The sequence below is a fragment of the Spermophilus citellus genome, assembly GCF_964194105.1.
Source record: "Spermophilus citellus genome assembly, chromosome: 7".
In the NCBI taxonomy this organism is placed as follows: domain Eukaryota; kingdom Metazoa; phylum Chordata; class Mammalia; order Rodentia; family Sciuridae; genus Spermophilus; species Spermophilus citellus.
In genome coordinates this window covers 79476441-79495525 of record NC_138188.1, presented here as the reverse complement: position 1 = coordinate 79495525, position 19085 = coordinate 79476441, and the positions used below count along the sequence as shown (strand labels likewise).

The 19085-nt window shown below is 31.9% G+C and overlaps 1 protein-coding gene across 3 annotated transcripts in view; it reads right to left on the bottom strand.

The window, feature by feature from the left end:
* ARL13B (ARF like GTPase 13B) overlaps nt 1–19085 on the bottom strand; it is a 63143-nt gene that overhangs the window by 5534 nt on the left and 38524 nt on the right. For 2 of the 3 annotated variants that reach the window (XM_081302123.1, XM_081302121.1), the window contains 6 exons: nt 14694–14799; nt 13672–13874; nt 10674–10782; nt 5915–6140; nt 1798–1914; nt 806–874 (listed from right to left, as the gene is read on the bottom strand). In XM_081302123.1, coding sequence (XP_081158249.1) covers nt 806–874; nt 1798–1914; nt 5915–6140; nt 10674–10782; nt 13672–13874; nt 14694–14799 — 830 coding nt within the window. The remainder of the gene's footprint in view (nt 1–805; nt 875–1797; nt 1915–5914; nt 6141–10673; nt 10783–13671; nt 13875–14693; nt 14800–19085) is intronic. The other variant, XM_081302122.1, reaches the window with a different exon arrangement.

The window sequence follows — 19085 nt, the reverse complement described above, 5'->3', positions numbered from 1 at the left end:
AGTGGGTCAGAGAGTCATCAAGAATCATCAAACAGAGTTATCAGAAAGGGAACTGGATATTCTGATTGAACAAATTTAGTGAGCTACAATTATGTATAAATATTGTTTTGCATTCTAGAAATATCTTATTGAAAAAAATCTAGCTGATGATCTGCAACTTCCTCTCCCTAGGTTCTCTACTATTACAACTGGTCCTTTCTCTAGTTTTTGCTTCCAGGAATTCTAATGCTATAAAGACTATTAGTTAATGTTAATCTCATTAAAGAAAATTATTTTTTCCAACAAAGCCTTTGATAACTTTCTTTTCAGTTAGCTGAACTTTATTTGGTTTACTGACTTGATTTCTGATTTTATAGACTGTGTTGATCTCTCTGCAAAATTTTAATATTCAGCAGCTAGGTGTCTTATTCAGAAAACAAATAAAAAAAATTATATGGAATTATCAAAGAGCCTACTGTATATTTATAGAACAGTACGGCTTTTTTTTTTTTAAACACCATGAGTTTAATTGTACTGTGTCACATTAAAGTTGTTTTAAAAATTTTTCCTTTCCATAACTATTGGTATATCATGAATAAACAGAAGTATGATTCCTTTTACCTCTGTATTCCAAGGTAAACAAAAATCAAATTACATAGATGCAGAGTAAATTAAAAAAAAAAAGGGAAAAGTATAATGAAAAAGTATGGCAGTTTGTTTGAAAAGTTTCCAAAAATAAAATATTAAGCTTGTTGAAGTTATGAAGTAAAGAAAAGTGAATGCAATATTAACAGATGATATCTGAAAAATGATCCTTTTGCATTACCATTATGACGTGTTTCACCAAGAGGCTCAAGTTTTGGAAGTCTAGTGACTTTGGGGGTTCCCCAGCCAACTAAAGAAAAAGAAACACATTTAAAAACACTGTTAAACAAATTTTGGGGGGTCTGATAAGAGGATCTCTCCTTCCACAGGAAGTATAAATACCATTCAATGTCAATTCAAATGTACTAAATGACACAATACTGAATATCTATAAACCCATTTTAAATGGCTTCTATTTAAAAATGTGATTAACGTCTGCTAACATCTGCTTTAAGTTTTTATTCACCTTTCATTAAAAACAAACCTCTTAACCAACTTCGATAAGCTTTAGACTACCATTTGAATACCTAGCAGAGGCTAAAATAAATGTTTTCTTTTCAAATTGAATACTAAAAATGAATTTTAAACAAATTCTTAAAGAAAAATATTACCATAACAAGCCTTGTGACATGGCTGCAAGGACACTGCAAACATTTAGTTAGTCATCAGGTATTTATTGAGCACATATAGTAGATGAGGAACTATGTATTTAGTGCTAAAAAGTTGCTAACAATTATCGTGCAGTTATGTCCCAGTGCTTCTTTACATGAATATAATATAAATTAATCCTGTGTATATGTTGGATTCAAAGTAGGAAAACTCATACATCTAGGTAACTTTCAGGAAGAAAGGTCCAATTTTTTTAAAGATTTCGTTAGCCATCTATTCATTACACTTAAATTCCTCTTACAATCTGGGTAATTGATATTTTTAATACAGCTTGAACACACTCCAGGAATTATTAAGATTTTCTTGATAGTTTTTACCTTTTTCTTTTATGAAAACTAATAATTAATTGACAGATTTTTGTACCGTGAGAGTAGAGTCCTTTCTCACAAATTTACAAAATAATGAAAAACTATATAATTTATTTTTCTTTCTTTCTTCCTTCCCCCTCTCCTCCATTGTTTAAAGCAATATTTCTAAATTCAGTATCAGTATCAATTTACTCACCAGGAGGGGGTGGAGGAGGTGGTGTTGGACTCTTAGGAGCAGAGTCATCGGTATTAACTGGTTCTACCCGGTGACTCCTTTTCATTCTCAGTTTCTTAGTTTTCTTTTTACTGTTATCTATAAGAATATAAACATAGAATTTTATTTATACTATTGGGAAAAAGTGAACTTCTATCATTGAAAAAACATTAAACCCTTTGGGAAAAAGTAAACGTCTATAATAGAAAACAATGAATAAAAGGAGAATATTGATATTACAATAGAAACCTCATATTCAACTTCAGAAATTGTTATCAATAACAAAATATGAACTTGCATTTAGTAAAAATAAATATTTAAAGTAATAGCTTATAGAACAAATATGACAAAATATCCAAAAGTCTACTTTAAATACTGAGAGGTTTTTAGAATATAAAAATACCTTCTCATTTCCAAAAGCAATTTATATTTCTTCCAAATGTCATATTAAACACATATAATTGTCTAGTTGTAGGAATTCCATAAAACTCAGAATGGCTTGTGGAAAGAGGAAAGATGTTGACTTTTCTCAGAGGAATAAGTAGAATGACTATAGGTATAAATAGTCCAAAAATAATGCTTTGAAATATGAGGAAAAAAATCTGAACCCAATCTAAATACATTACTCTTTAACATCTAAAGAATAAATATATGTAACAAAATCAGTAGACCAGGCCGAATTAAATTTCTGTTCTTTCTACAATAAACAAACAAATAAATTACAGACTGATAAACATATAAAAACACCTTAAGGATATGATATATTGACGTTTAAATTTTAACAATGTAAAACCAGAGTGGCATAGTAATTAAAAATTCTGACCATCAAAGTTACTGAAATATTTTAAATAACAATTCCTAACTGCGAAATTACACACATTTTATAAAATGGAAATTATCTGAACATGAGAAATGGTCAAAATCTATAAAGTTACAAAACAGAAAGAAGAACATCATATTTAAAAGGAAACTTTTTATTAATGTTAGTGTCCTTTGTGACATTTTACTCCAGATAGAAATAAAGTAATCTTTTTACTATTAAAGTTATAGGCTTAACAGATGGGAAAATGGAACGAGAGCTCTAAAAACATACGGTACTTTAGGATGGGCAGTAGAGTTCAGGTGATGGAAGAGGATAGAATGTGAAAATATGATTTGGACTGGGGTCTCAGCCCAGCCACCAATATGACATATGAAGTTTTTCAACCTCTCCAAGTCCCTAGTTTCCTACTTACATAGTGGGAGTTTCATACCCCAGCATTATTATGATAAATAACATAGGGCTGTGTTAACTCAAATAATCTGAAGTCATACTTTGAAAGCATAAAATGTGAGTTATTATTATGGTTATGATTTATTATCTCAGATCTTCCTAAACTATAAAGTCATTTGCTAATTCACTTTTCTCAGTGTTATCAGTATTAGCATCCTTTTAAAAAACTGAGACCACTGCAATAAGTCTACCTTCATTTAATACTGTGCTGATAGAATTATATGGGTATGAAGATGACTTATCTCCCAAGTGATGACAAAAAGTACAACTTAAATCTAACATTTTTAATCAAGAAAACATGCATGTTACTTCAAGAACTGAGAATTTATTTTGATAAACCCTATATACTTTAAAAAATTCCTACATATATCATCTTCAAAGAAGTGTCTGTTCAGATCCTTGCCCATTTATTGATTGGGTTATTTGTGTTTTTTTGGTGCTTAGCTTTTTGAGTTCTTTATATACCCTAGAGATTAGTGCTCTATCTGATGTGTGAGGGGTAAAGATTTGCTCCCAAGATGTAGGCTCTCTATTCACCTCACAGATAATTTCTTTTGCTGAGAAGAAACTTTTTAGTTTGAGTACATCTCATTTATTGATTCTTGATTTTAATTCTTGCGCTAAAAGAGTCTTATTAAGGAAGTTGGGGGGGCCTAATCCCACATGATGGAGATTAGAGTCTACTTTTTCTTCTATTAGACTCAGGGTCTCTGGTTTTATTCCTAAGTCCTTGATCCATTTTGAGTTGAGTTTTGTGCATGGTGAGAGATAGGAGTTTGTAAGTTTCTTGCTGGTTTGTCTCAGGTTGAACCTTGACTGTTAGAAGGCCCCAATGATGTAATAACATGTAGATATTCAGCAACCACAGGAATTGGTAAACATTTCAATTCAGCAGAACTTTGTAGTTCTTTGAAAACTAAATAGATGAAAAAATATTCATCATCACTAGCAATTAGAGAAATGCAAATCAAAACTAAGATTTCATCTCACTCTTGTCAGAATGGCAGCTATTATGAAAACAAACAACAATAAGTATTAGCAAGAATGTGGGGAAAAAGGTACACTCATACACTGCTGGTGGGACTGCAAATTGGTACAGACAATATGGAAAGCAGTATGGAAATTTCTTGGAAAATTGGGAATGGAACCACCATTTGACCCAGCTATCCTTCTCCTCAGTCTATACCCAAAGAACTTAAAATCAGCATAATACAGCCACATCAATGTTTATAGCAACACAATTCACAATAGCTAAACTGTGGAACCAACCTAGATGCCCTTCAATAATAGATAAATGGATTAAAAAATGTGGCATATATACACAATGGAATATTACTCAGCAATGAAAGAGAATAAAATCATGGCATTTGGAGGTAAATGGATGGAGTTAGAGAAGATAATCCTAAATGAAGTTAGACAATCCCAAAAAACCAAATGCTGAATGTTTTATTTGATATAAGGAGGCTGATTCATAGTGGAAAGGGAGAGGGAGCATGGGAGGAATAGACAAACTCTAGATAAGGCAGAGGGACTGAAGGAAAGGGAGGGGGCATGGGGTTAGAAATGATGGTGGAATGTGAGGATCATTATTATCCAAAGTACTTGTATGAAGACATGAATTGGTGTGAATACTTTTATTCAACCAGAGATATGAAAAATTATTCTCTAGATGTATAAGATTTGGAATGCATTCCTCTGTCATATATAAATAAAAAAACAAAAAGAAAAAAGTGAAAACAAAAATTCTTACATATAATAAAACCAGACCTGTAACTAGGAATAGCAAGGGAACAGTAGTAACTATTGGGTATCTCCCCATTGGCAGACATTGTAAAAGAACATTATAGGTATTTTATAAGTAACTATAAAAGCTTTGTCAATAAAAATGATACTCATCCCCATATTAGAAAAGAAGAAATTAAGTCTGGAGAATATTACATAACCTAACATATACTAATAGATGGGAAAGTCAGGGTTCCCTCTCAGGTTGCTTGATTCCAAATACAGGCTCTTTCTCTATGACAATGAGAGACATGAACTTTCTGTTCAATAACATCACCAATTAGAAAAAGCAAAGTAATTATAAGTTAAAGATTTTGAATAACATTAAAATAGTGACAAATCTTTTTTTCTTTTATACTAGGGATTGAGCTCAGGGCCTTACTCATACTAAGTATGAGCTCTACCGCTGACCTGTACCCATAGCCCCTGACAAGAGTTTTTAAAAACGTTCTACCAATTATGTTTGTACCCTATAGAAATAGCCAGACTATAAAGGAAGTTATGTTGATTGAATCATTACAAGGCTTAAGAAACAACAAAAAAGCTTCAAAAAAGTTAAATAAATTCTATGGATTCCTGGCAACTATACTGTATCACAAACTTATGAAAGTAAAATTGAAAACTGAATTTTCTGCTGAATTCATTTTACGCTTTAAACTTTAAAATTACATTTTAAAGTCAGCATGAAAACAACATGTTAGGAGAAGAAAAAAGTGGTTAATGATTAACTAAAAACCTGGAAAGTATCATACTACTGCATTTGGAGACAAAAAGTAAACTACATTTTTTTGTGAAAATAAATGATACAGGAAGTAAAGTATAAATAAGCTTTATTTATTTATTTATTTATAGAGAGAGTGAGAATTTTTAATATTTTATTTTTTAGTTATCGGCAGACACAACATCTTCGTTTGTATGTGGTGCTGAGGATCAAACCCGGACTGCACACATGCCAGGTGAGCACACTACCACTTGAGCCACAACTCCAGCCCTAAATAAGCTATATTTAAATGTATGAAAATTACGTTACATAACTAGATATACCTGATTCTGATGATCGATGATCTGCCTCATCTTCATTCTCCAACTGCTGTGTTAATGCCTCCTTATAATTTTCTACTATTTCAAGTTCACTGTGTTTTTGGCTACTGTCACCAGTCTGGTTTTCTGTTTGTACTTGCTCATGCTCCATTTTATGTTTCAGGGGACAACCATCACTCTCTTTCTCCATCGTTTGCTTCTTTTTCTCTTTTTCAAGTTTTTTTTCATTCTAACAAAAATGAAATATATAACCTTTATTATAATGGTTCTATTCTATCTTGAAACAATTTTAAAGATCAAATTGATTAAGAGTATTTTATAATTTCAACAGTTTTTTGATACTTTCATTATAATTATTTGTTAAGTATATCATTAAAACATGCTAACTGCTAAATACTAAATAAATGCTAAATAAAAAAGGTATAATGAAAGAAAATAAATGTTTACATCACATAAGTTATTTAACTTGTATCAGTGATTTCACAATCTGCAGATAGCACTATTTAGTGTATAATCATTAAGAGGCATTTTCCTCTGACTATTCCCACACATACAGACATATACACCCTCCACAAACATATAAATGTGTGATTATCTCTCTATATATACATATTTATTTGTTGTTTAACCAATAGCAAAAAATTCTTTTATTTAAGAATATTTCTATAGAAAAGAAACTAATAGAGAAGAGAAAGGGGATTAGAAGGAGGAGGAAGGGAGGATGAAAGGGAAAGGGAAGATATTGGGGAATGAAATTAACCAAATTGTGAGCATATACAAATATGTCATAATGAATACATTGTTATGTGTAGTTATAATGCACCAATAAAAATTAATTTAAAAAACAGTATACATATCTTTCGATGTCAATGAAGTGCTTAGAATAGTGCCTCATATTATAAATGCTATGTGTTAGCTGCTATTATTTTCATCAATTACATTAATATTTAAAATGGTTATATCATAGAAATCATTGTATAAGTTAAATAACTTATGTGATATAACCATTATGATGTATAACCATTAACCATATGAGTTATATGATACGATAAATTTATTTTTCCAATTCCATTTCAGTGGATAAAGAAAGTATTTCTAAGTGTCATTATCATAAGTAAACTGTCCTATTCACTTTTTAAGTTAAATTACTAACAGAGCTGCTAGATAAGAGGGACTGCTGAATCAGAAGATCTTTAACATTTTAAAATTTGACATACAATCACAAACTTCTCTTCTGAAAAACTGAATCAATTTATAAACAAGGCAAAAGAATAGGAGAGTATTTCTCTAAATCATTTTAAATGCTGCATATCATCATCAACCTTTTGTATCTCTGAAAAACTAATCAATAGATATTTTAGGGTTGTTTTATTTTGATTTAATTGAGTTTGGTTTGATTTACTTTAAAAATTTTCATTACTAGGCAAGATGAACTATTAAATGCTCTTATTACCATTTTTTTTTTCCTTTAGGGTAATCCAATACTGACTTTCTATTAATTTCATAGTATTTTATAAGAATTCCTTTTTTTCCCCCTTGTCTTATCTGTTACTAGGACTAATCACATAGTTACACAGGACTATATGTCCTCTTTGACATATTTTCATTAGGGTTGTTTGTTTTCATTTATGCCTTTTAACTTTCTATATCAACTCTTACAAAATTGAATATAAGACCTATCCATTTTATACTTTATGTAAAATTTATTTGTAGCTTGATTGTCTTGCTTTGAAAGTTTTTCATCCTCCAAGCATTTATAAATATTAAAATACACATTTAAGTTTTTTATATTTCTGGAATTTAATATGGTTTAGTAATTTCAATTTTTTTCCAAATGATTGTTCAGTTTTTCCCATATTCTCTCAGATTTGAAGTGTTATCATTTATCTTATATTTAGCTTATACACAATTGGGTTCTTACTATTTGTTCCACTGATCTGTAGTAAAATCAAAACTGTGGTAAAATTATACTAGTGCTTCTGTACAATGCAAACCTACTAAAGAAAAAATAAAGAAATGTACATAATAAAAAGGAGATTATAAGTACCTTTGTTTTCATTAATTCACTGAACATCTTAAAATTATAACTTAAAAGCAGAATAACTATACTTTCCCCATACACTAATTAATTTACAGACTTGCTATATATATGTGGTATTTTATGCAATACACCAGTGTCATACAACACTGGTGTTTTCACAGTAAAGATAATTTGAAAACTATAAGGTTGAGATAAGTACATGGTAGTATAAAATAATTGGTCGTTATTTTATATGGTGAACTTTACTACAGTGTAAATTAATGTTTCAAAGTGAAATGCAAATCTTAATATCCTTCTTCTCTACATATATATGCATAGATATATGCATATATATAGTCACTAAGAATTGAATCCAGGGGTGTTTAACCATTCAAGCACATCCCCAACCCTTTTTACTTTTAATTTTGAGAGACAGCCTTGCTAAGTTGCTCAGGGCCTTGCTTGCCACGTTGCTGAGACTGGTCTCAAACTTATGATCCTCCTGCCTCAGCCTTCTGAGCTTCTGGAATTATAGGCATGCACCACCACACCTGGTTCTTTACCAATATTTTTAAAAGGACATAAAACAAAACTTGACAAACACAATATCTGAGAGAAGGGAGACAAAATAATTCTTCATGTTCTTAATATATATATACTAAGAATAACATGTTTAGGGTAAATGCAATAGGGTTAATAAAAGATTTAACTAACTTTCAGATATCTAAGCAACTTAATCCATTAATTCCCCCAAGTTTTTAATTCTACATAGGAGGATAGGACAAAATGAGTTAGAATCAAATATGTCATGATACCTATTATTTTACAAACTAAGGCAATATCAAAACTATCCAATCAGGGGCTGGGGATGTGGCTCAAGCAGTAGCACGCTCGCTTGGCATGCGTGCGGCCCGGGTTCGATCCTCAGCACCACATACAAACAAAGATGTTGTGTCCGCCGAGAACTAAAAAATAAATATTAAAATTCTCTCTCTCTCCCTCTCTCTCTCTCACTCTCTCTTAAAAAAAAAAAAATAAAAAAAAAACTATCCAATCATCTTACCTGTGGAGCTGCCTCGATCCTAAGCAGCAGCCCCAAGGAGGAAACAATCATCCACCTCTCCAGATGAACACCTGTGTGGAAGAGGCTGTGACAGAGGAAGAGGAATGGCAAACACATTGGCAGAATCAGCAATCCTGCTTCCACATTAAGTTCTGAGTGAATGCCATAGGATTAGGAGGAGGTGGCTGATGAGAGTGATTAAAGTGGAGCCAATGTAAACTCTGGACCTCAGCAGAAGATGAAAACAAAGACACAGACACACACACACACACACACACACACACACACAAAACACCTTAACTTCTTAATATAAAATCTACAAGTTAATGTTTGAAAAACTTGCGATAATTAAAATAAATGGTATACAGATATAGGAGAATGTGTTGCAGTTTTGAGTATTCTTATTTTCCTGGGAGAACAAAGTTGTCTATGTAGTCTAACACATTATGAGCATCCAAGTATTATCATAGATGAAAACTGGGAATAAGATACTATAAATAAGAATAAATACATTGCTTCTGTATGAAATAAATGACAAAAATAAATTTATCAACAATAGTAACTTTAAGCTGGGCATAGTGGTGCACACCTGTAATCTCAGTGGCTGTAGAGGCTGAGACAAGAGATCTGGAGTTCAAAGCCAGCCTCTGCGACAGTGAGGTGCTAAGCAACTCAGTGAGACCCCCGTCTCTAAACAAAAACAGGAAATAGGACTGGGGATGTGGCTCAGTGGTCGAGTATCCTTGAGTTCAATTCCTGGTACCAATAAATAAATAAAAATAGTAACTTTAATAATGGCCGTATTCAAACATTATTTTCATTCTCATGTAATTTTACAATCAAATATTTCCCTTTCTGTGCTACATCAAAAGTAATTATTTGGGAGGGAGGAGGTAGTGGGGATTGAATCCAGATGTGCTCAACCACCAAGCCACATCTTCAGTCCTTTTTATTTATTATTTTGAGACAGGGTTTTGCTAAGTTGTTCAGAGTCTTGCTAAGTTGTTGAGGATAGTATCAAAGTTGGAATCCTCCTGTCTTGGACTTCTGAGCTTCTGGGATTTACAGACATGCACCACCACACCTAGCTTCAAAAAAGTAAGGTGGGAGAGAATGGGAGGGAGAAGGGGAATTGCACGGAAGATGGAAGGAGACTCTCATCGTTATACAAAATACATGTATGATGATGTGAGGGGGGGAAAAAAAGAAATGTGTCACATTAGATTGGGTAGAGAGAGGTGATGGGAGGGGAGGGGAGGGGTAGGGGGGATAGGAAAGGCAGCAGAATTAAATAGATACTAGTATTGCTGTATGTATAACCAAGGTGATTCTGCAACCTGTACATTTAGAAAAATGAGAAATTATACCCCATTTGATTCAAATGTATAATATGTTAAGATCATTGTATTGTCATGAGCAACTAGTAAAAAGAAAAGTAATTATTAAAATTTTCAAAATATTTTGGATAAATGCTAGGCAAGCATTTTGCCACTGAGCTATATATCTCCAAAAGTAAATTTGAAGAGAAAGAAAAATTAGTAAACCTTTTCATTGTATCTCGCCTTTAGTTTTGTTACAAAAATCTCTCTCTAGAGAAATTCTTCTACCTCCTTGCCTCCTGTCCCAACTTCCAACTTATAATTTAAGATATAAAAATTAACATTTGTCATCACTCATACCTCAATAATTACAGATGCTATTGGCTGGAAAGGGTTAACAGTAACTGGTTCTGGGTCCAACTCAGCCAGACAACTGGTTCCATCAGATTGCTCTCGTTCTCTTTGTTCTCTATTATTTGAAGAGGAAAAGAAAAATAAAATTCATTTTGAAAAAGTGCTGAGCCATGTTTAAGAAACCTATTCGAGATTTAAGATTTAAGGTTTAAGATTATTTAAATTTAGTAATTTAAACATCGAGTTTTGTCTTTTAATTACTAAGAACATTTAAAAATTCCTCATGGAGGTAATAGGCCTCTATCCTCATGTAAAAAATTATCATTTGAATTTTAAAAGAAATTCTGACAAAAATGACATTGTATGTCTGATTTCTCGATGCTTAAGTACAATTTAATTATTTTTCCATGTGCAAAGGGAGTTTATTTGTTGATTCAATAATTATCCTCTAAAATAATTAGTGTCTTTTTTATTGATCAATAGGTTAAGTCTTTGATAACCTTCTTCTTAAGGGCTATGTCTTTTCTTGTTAAAAGTACTGGGAAAACACCAACACAATCTATGTTTTTATTTATGTAGAAACATGTTTCTTACAAGACAGAAAAAAAAGTAGCACACTGCAGATTGATTCTATAGAAGTACATGACAAAAAAGTAATATTAAATGATAAATTTTGTTAAGTTGTACATCATATTTGAACTAGAAAACAACTATTGCTCTGCATAATAGTATGAGGCTATAAAAATAAGTTGTCCTTCAATAATCAGATTAAATAATTCCATATTAGGTACCAATGAAATATTACTATCTCTGAAATTTATCATTCATGTTGCCCAGTACTTGAAGAGTAATAAGTTACTAAAAGAAGCAGCCAAAGGCAGAAAAGTTAATATTGTGGATCTTCAACCAGACTATCAGTATAGTATAGCAATTTGAATGTTCATTACTACGAAATTCATCAACTGTGTTCTATTATGGAAATACACATCTTTCAATCTGAATCTAGGAAAAAAAGATTTGGAGATTTGTAATTTGCTTCTTATGTGACCTTGGACTGGCTCAGTTTTCCCAGCAATGTAGACAAAAATACCTCATAAGGATGTAATGAGGATCAGATAAACTAATATATGTAAAAATATTCTGTAAATGAACACACTTATAGGACAGTCATTATTAATGTTACTGATTACTAGTAACAATTTCAGATATATAGTATTAATATACTATTTTCATACCAAAAGCAGCATATTTTTCAGAAACATTCCTCTCTAAAGGCCAGTTTACTTTTAACTATGAAGTCTCAGCTTAACAGTTGAGGTCTAAGATCACAACAGGCATGGAGAAAGCAGGAAAGGGGAATGACTATCAAAAATGCCTGTCATAACATACATAAAATATCATTACAGAAAAGGTAAAAATTTTAGAAAAACGTTTTACATTAGATTTATTATATTAATTCAACTTTTTATTGTTGTTTTCATCTTCATTTCCTTTTCTTTTTTGCTACTGGGGTTTGAACACAGGGCATCCCATATGCTATGCACATTCTCCACCAGTGAGCTCCACTCAGTGGAGGAAAGGCAACAGATATTTTAGAAAAATGTGACTGAATATTTTATTTTTATAAATATATACATAATTGCTGTAATAGCTTTATATTATGAAAATATACACTAGGATAAGAAAATACAAAGATTCTCACAGTGAGTACAACTTCATACGGGCAGTTGCCAAGATCTCTCATCCCATTCATTCTTTGATGTCAAGAGATTAACAGATAAACTCATACTACTGAACACTTGGGGACAGAGTTATTTCTACAGATATTTTGTTCCTTTAAGTGCTATCTTTACATTAAAAGACAGACATCATCAGATGATATCTTTTACAGTGTAAGGAAGCACCTCACAAAGGTAGTGGCTTCTTGTCTACTGCGCTGCAACTATGTTAAACCATGTGGAAAGCCAATATTACTTAAGTTGATGGAAGGCAAGTTTGAATCTTATAGTTCACTTAAAAATATTTTTCATTTTCTTCTTTTCTCCCCTTCTCTACCATGTAACAATACAACTTCTATTCAAATATTAGCACTTTCTTATAGCATTAAAATTACGATTCTGAAGTAGAATTTATACAATCTTTTCTTAATAGAATTTGGTGGATTTAGTTTAAATGTTTTCCTTCAAATGGCATATTTAAAAATAATTTTTAAATATATTTTAAAAACCTGAGATAACTTATTTTTCTGACAATATTACTGCTGAAGATCAGCTTCTGCTTGGGCTGAACAATCCTCTATTAGTTCACCATCTTTTTTTAAATTTTATTTTATTTTTTGTACTGGGGATTGAAACCAGGAACACTCAACCACTGAGCCAAATCCCAACCCTTTTTTGCATTTTACCTAGAGATAGTATCTCACTGAGATTGCTTAGCGCCACACTTTTATTGAGGCGGGCTTTGAATTTGCAATCATCCTGCCTCAGCCCCCCAAGCTGTCTCTTTCCATCTTTGCTGAGTCTAAAGTTTTCTTAATCTCGATACATGATGACATAGTGAGCCTGACAATTCTTTGTTGTGCATTACAGGACATTTAGCAGCACCCCTGGCCTCTATCCATTACATTTCAGCAGCACTTCCCCCTACTCCCCAGCTCTGGCAACTAAAAATGTCTCAAGACCCTGCCACAAGTTCTCTGAGAGGCAAAATTTCTCTACCTGTTGAAAAGCACAGATTTAAAAGTACCAATAAAAAATAAGACATAAATTTTAAAGTCTGAGAAATAATGACTACATAAAAAGTACATTTACAACTAGTATAAAACCAACAGGAAAATTAAAAATCTATCATCCAAACTTGTGCAAAGATCCATAGAAATAGGCAATTAACTTAATATTTTCTTTCACACAAAACAGATGAAACTAGAATAGACAAACTCACAAATTATTTTAAAAAGTGCCATGGTATTATATCTTCAAATATACCACAGTGTTAAATTATTTACCTTTCTTCTCGTAATTTTCGCACTCGCTCAGCCCTTTCTCGTTTCTCTTGTTCCTCAAGAGCTCGTTGTTCTGTTGTGTCTTTTTGGATGCGTTCATTTAAGGTATCAAAGTCTCTTGCAATGTTATGTAGTAGCCAATAAAGGCCTTTTTTAATGGACTTGTCAATTTTCTTTCCATATCCCAAGACTGCTGAACAAGGTTCCTAAAACAGAAATTATTTTATTCAAAGATTAAAATTAAAAATTCTCCACATAAATCTATTCATAAACCATGATGTATAATTACTGGCATATCAAAATTAAGCCATTTAAATTACTGATATGAAACACCTGCTAACTTAAAATAACCACTTTTGCAATGGTCAGTAACTTTCATATTACACAGAAGTTGAAAGATATTATAGATGATATTTGTAGGCTACAAAACTCCTGATGTCATTTTTCAAAATTTATTATTAATCTCTTATATTTAAATAAGCTTTATATTTATACTTTTTCCTTCCCCTTTCTCAATATTTGTAGCACAATATATTGGTAAATTCTACAGGTCCTGTCCTTTTTTTTTTTTTTTGGTGGGGTGGTAGTGGTACCAGAGATTGAGCTGAGGGGTGCTTAACCACTGAGCCACATCCACAGCCCTTTTTATCTTTTTATTTTGGGACAGGGTATTGCTAAGTTCCTTAGGGTCTTGCTAGGCTGGCTTTGAACTTGCAATTCCCTTGCCTCAGTCTCCCGAGCCCCTGATATTATAGGAATGTGCCGCCATGCCCAGCTAACAATATCTTAAAACAAAAGGCAAAAGTAAAAAATCTTTGAAATTATGAAGGATAATTTATAGAAGTCAGTAACAAGTAAATAGACTACAAATTTTATAATACAAGCTAATATCATTAAAACAGTGAGAGCATGATTTCCTTGGGACAGGGGAACTCTTATTAAAGTTACACTCTAATTATCTATCACCTATACAAAACTAAGTTACACTGAACAAAATTTAAACCGAAGGGGGGGAATAAACTTACTATCTGACAAAGGCACTTGTGCTCATTGACCAGTTTTTCCAGAGAGAGACATTCAATCACATCAGCTTCTCCTAAAGCCCCTTCCTTGTCTTGTTTATTTGCCAACCTAAGAATGACAAATGAAATGATTTTATAGCATATATAATCAGATGGTGACTTAAAATATTTTGACCATTTCCTTCAATTCCAAAGTTTTAATCTACTGAATAATGAATAACCTGATTTTAGAAAGTATGGTAGTATTAATTTCAACATTTTCGCTTATTATTGATGAAAAGAAGTCTGTAAGGACTGGCCTAAGAGAGGAAAATCAGATAAAGAAAAGTGTTCACATATCAAAAGCAATAAGTTAACAGGCCAACAAGAAAGTTACAAAAGGAGAAAGAAGTGGGCTACTTTCCATATCCCTCAGTCAAAACTATGTCCTCATCCTCTTAAAATGAATTATATCATGATGTAAGTACTCTTATCTCATGTTCCTACAATTTAAAAATACAAACAACCATGTTTTAAATGACACATACTCAAGCTGTGCTTATAATATATGAGTTCTGAACAGATGCTTCACAGAAGAAGAAATACAAAAGGCCAAAAATACAAGAAAAAAATGTTCAACATCTCTAGCAATTAGAGAAATGAAAAGTAAAACTACACTGAGATTCCATCTCACTCCAGTTAGAATGGCAATTATTAAGAATACAAGTAATAATAAATGTTAATGAGGATGTGAAGAAAAAGGTTCACTCATACATCGCTGGTAGGACTTCAAACTGATGCAACCAATCTGGAAAGCAGTATGGAAATTCCTTAGAAAACTTAGAATGGAACCACAATTTGACCCAGTTATGCCACTCCTTGGTATATACCCAAAGAACTTAAAATCAGCATTCTACAGTGAAAGAGCCACATCAATGTTAATAGCAGCTCAATTCAAAATAGCCAAGCTCTGGAACCAACCTAGGTGCTCTTCAACAGATGAATGTATAAAGAAAAAGGTATATATACACTATGGAATATTACTCAGCCATAAAGAATAATAAAATCATGGCATTGCTAATAAATGGATGAAGCTGGAAAATATTATGCTAAGTGAAATAAGCCAGTCCCAAAATGCCAAAGGTCAAATGTTCTGATATGTGGATGCTAACCCACAACAAGGGAGGGTTGGGAGAGGAAGAATAGAAGTTCAATGGATTAGACAAAGGCAAATGAAGAGAAGGGGGGCTGGGGATGTGGCTCAAGCGGTAGCACGCTCGCCTGGCATGCGTGGGACCCGGGTTCGATCCTCAGCACCACATACCAACAAAGATGTTGTGTCCGCCGAGAACTAAAAAATAAATATTAAAAATTCTCTCTCTCTCTCTCTCTCTCTCTCTCTCTCTCTCTCTCTCTCTCTCTCTCTCTCCCCCCTCTCTCACTCTCTCTTTTTAAAAAAAATGAAGAGAAGGGTGAGGGGATGGGAACAGGAAAGACAGCAGAATGAATTGGACATAACTTTCCTTTGCTCATAAATTAATACATAACCAGTATAATTCCATAGTATGTACAACCGCAAGAATGGGATTTTAATTGGAGTGGGTTATACTCCATATATGTAAAACATGTCAAAATGCACTCTATCTTAATTATCTAACAAAGGCACTTGTGCTCATTAATGAGTTTGTCATGTATATCAAAAACCAACAAATTTAAAATAATAATAATAATATTTGAGTTCATCTATATTTCTGATGTGTAAATATGTCCACATAAATGTGCAATTTACTGGAGACTTATACTTCTAGTTACTTGGACCAGCACTGGGCATAAATATACACAACAAACACATTCAATTAGGGACAACTGGGGAAGAAATAAGTTCTTAAGAAAAATGGGAATCACACTGAGATACTGCTATTTATCTACATATATTTTTCTTGTCATTATTTCCTAAACAATAGTGTTACAACTATTTACACTGCATTTATGCTGCACTAAGTATTATAAGCAATCTAAAGACCGTTTAAGTATATCGGAGGCTAACACAAATTATATGCAAATAATACGCTATTTTCTACAAGGGACTTGAGCATCTTTAGTTCTGGTATTATAGGGCAGTCCTGGAACCAATCTCGTTCCAAAACTAAAAGACAATGTAATGCATATGACAGGGTTTTTTTGGGGGGAGGGCAAAATGTAGTTTTTAATAAATACACTGAACAATATATCTAATGAAACTCTATGATCAATTTTAAAAAATTATCAATACTGAACCAACCTTATTCATCTATATACCTTCCACTTTTCCCTGTTCATTTTAAAATTATAATATATTACCATAATATTTTTGTTATACCTAACAAATTGATAGTAAACCTTTAATATTACCTCAATGCATTCAACATTCCCCAGTATCATTTTGTAAATGTTAAGTTCAAAATCAGATACAATCCATACACATAACTTATCAGTCTCAAGTGTTTTTTAAATATTATATTAACCCTCCCTTTCTTAAAGCTAGTATACTGCATAGCTCCTCCTTTCCTACTATGTTATTTCCTTACAAAATAAAACAAATCATTTCTTTTTAGGCTTTCCCATGTTTTGGATTTAAGTAATACTTCCTCATGAGACCATTTAACATATATACTCTATACTCCCCATATTTGGTAGTTAGATGTAGAGGCTAAACACTTTTCATGTTGAACTCTTTTGGCAAGCACAGGAGCCATACAGTATTATTTTTTATATGCTACCATATTTTTATGATATTAAAATTGATCAGTAGATTTATAGTCTGATCCATTTAAAATAAAGTTCCACATTGGCCTTTCATTTCAAATTTTACTGATGATCTTTGCTTGATTCTATTATTTTATACTAGTTTATAAAAGGTGACTTATTTAGTTCTATATTCTTCCTATAATTAATACCAGAATTTTCTATAAAAAATTAGCTTTCAAAAACTACTTGTGACTCACTTAAATTCAATTTATAGAAAAAAATTAAGACCAACATCTGATCTTTTGCCTTTATTTCCTAATTTTAATAAAAATGAATTGTACCTGGTGGTACAATCAGTTCATACTGATTCTGTTTAACTTCAAATCAAATATTATCAAGTTTTCACTTAACTTCTTAGATCTTGTTTGTATCTCTTTTTAATATATGCTGACAACTACAAGTTCTAATGACATTGACATTAACTATTTGCTTCATCCTATATGAGTTTAAACTTAATAATTTCAGGGGCAGTAGCTTAGTGGTAGGGCGCTTGCGTAGCACATGTGAGGCATTGGGTGTAATCCTTAGAATCATATAAAATAAATAAACTTAATAACTTTAATATTATTACTAAAAATAAAGATTACTAAATGAAGGTTAAGATATCTTTGTGGTTATTTCTGTCTCTAAGATATATCCCACTACAGATGCCACAAATATTGAGTTTTAAATAATTGAAATAACCCTTTTCTGTGTGGCTATGCCATCACTTAGTTATATAGGTAGGTTCATTTGTTTCAGAGTAGTTTTACTTTATAAAGATAATTTGTTTTTTAAAATTAATTGTTAATGCATTTATATGGTTCAAAATTCAAAGTTACATAAACAAGTTTCAATCAGAAAGAAATATCATCCATATCTATACCTTCTCTTTCTCTATTCCTTCCTTTCTCTTATATGTAACTATTTTCATTAGTTTTTAGTTCATCCTCACATACTTTCATTCTGAAAATATAAATAAGTATATGGGAGAGATGGTATTTTAAAGAGCATAATTTGGGCATGATGGATATTCATTGTCATTGACTGATTTTTGTCTGTGTGTATAATATTATATTCACCTTCCCTTTCTTAAAGCTAGTATACTGCATACACTTCTTTTGCACTGTGCTTTTTGTTTTAACTCAATATTAAATTCTAAATCTGCTCTGAGAAAGAATAAAACATTTTTATTTTGTGTAGTTGCAAAATGCACCACTACATAAATATTCTGTCATTTATTCAGTTCATCCTGCACTGAAGGATATTTGTGTTTCACCATTTCATTTTTACAGAGTACTGTAAAAATTAGGTGGTTTCAGAGTCATTTCTTAATGAGAAACAGATTCCAAGAGGAAGGACTTCTAAGTCAAAGAATAAAGATAAATGTTATTTTGATATTTGTTATACGAATGTTCTTCCTCTTGCCCTCAAACAACTAATGTAGGGGGGAAAACCAGAAAAGGTTTGGGAATTTGGTAGTATCAGAAAAATTTTCATTTCTAATTTTTCCTATAACTACTTCCTCCTGGTATTAGTTTTGAGTTGTTATATTTGTATAACAAATAAATGGCTTAATATTACTATACAGCTTTAGCTCTTCCATGTTGAAAGAAACATCTTGTAAAGTAAAAATAGCAATATAGTAAA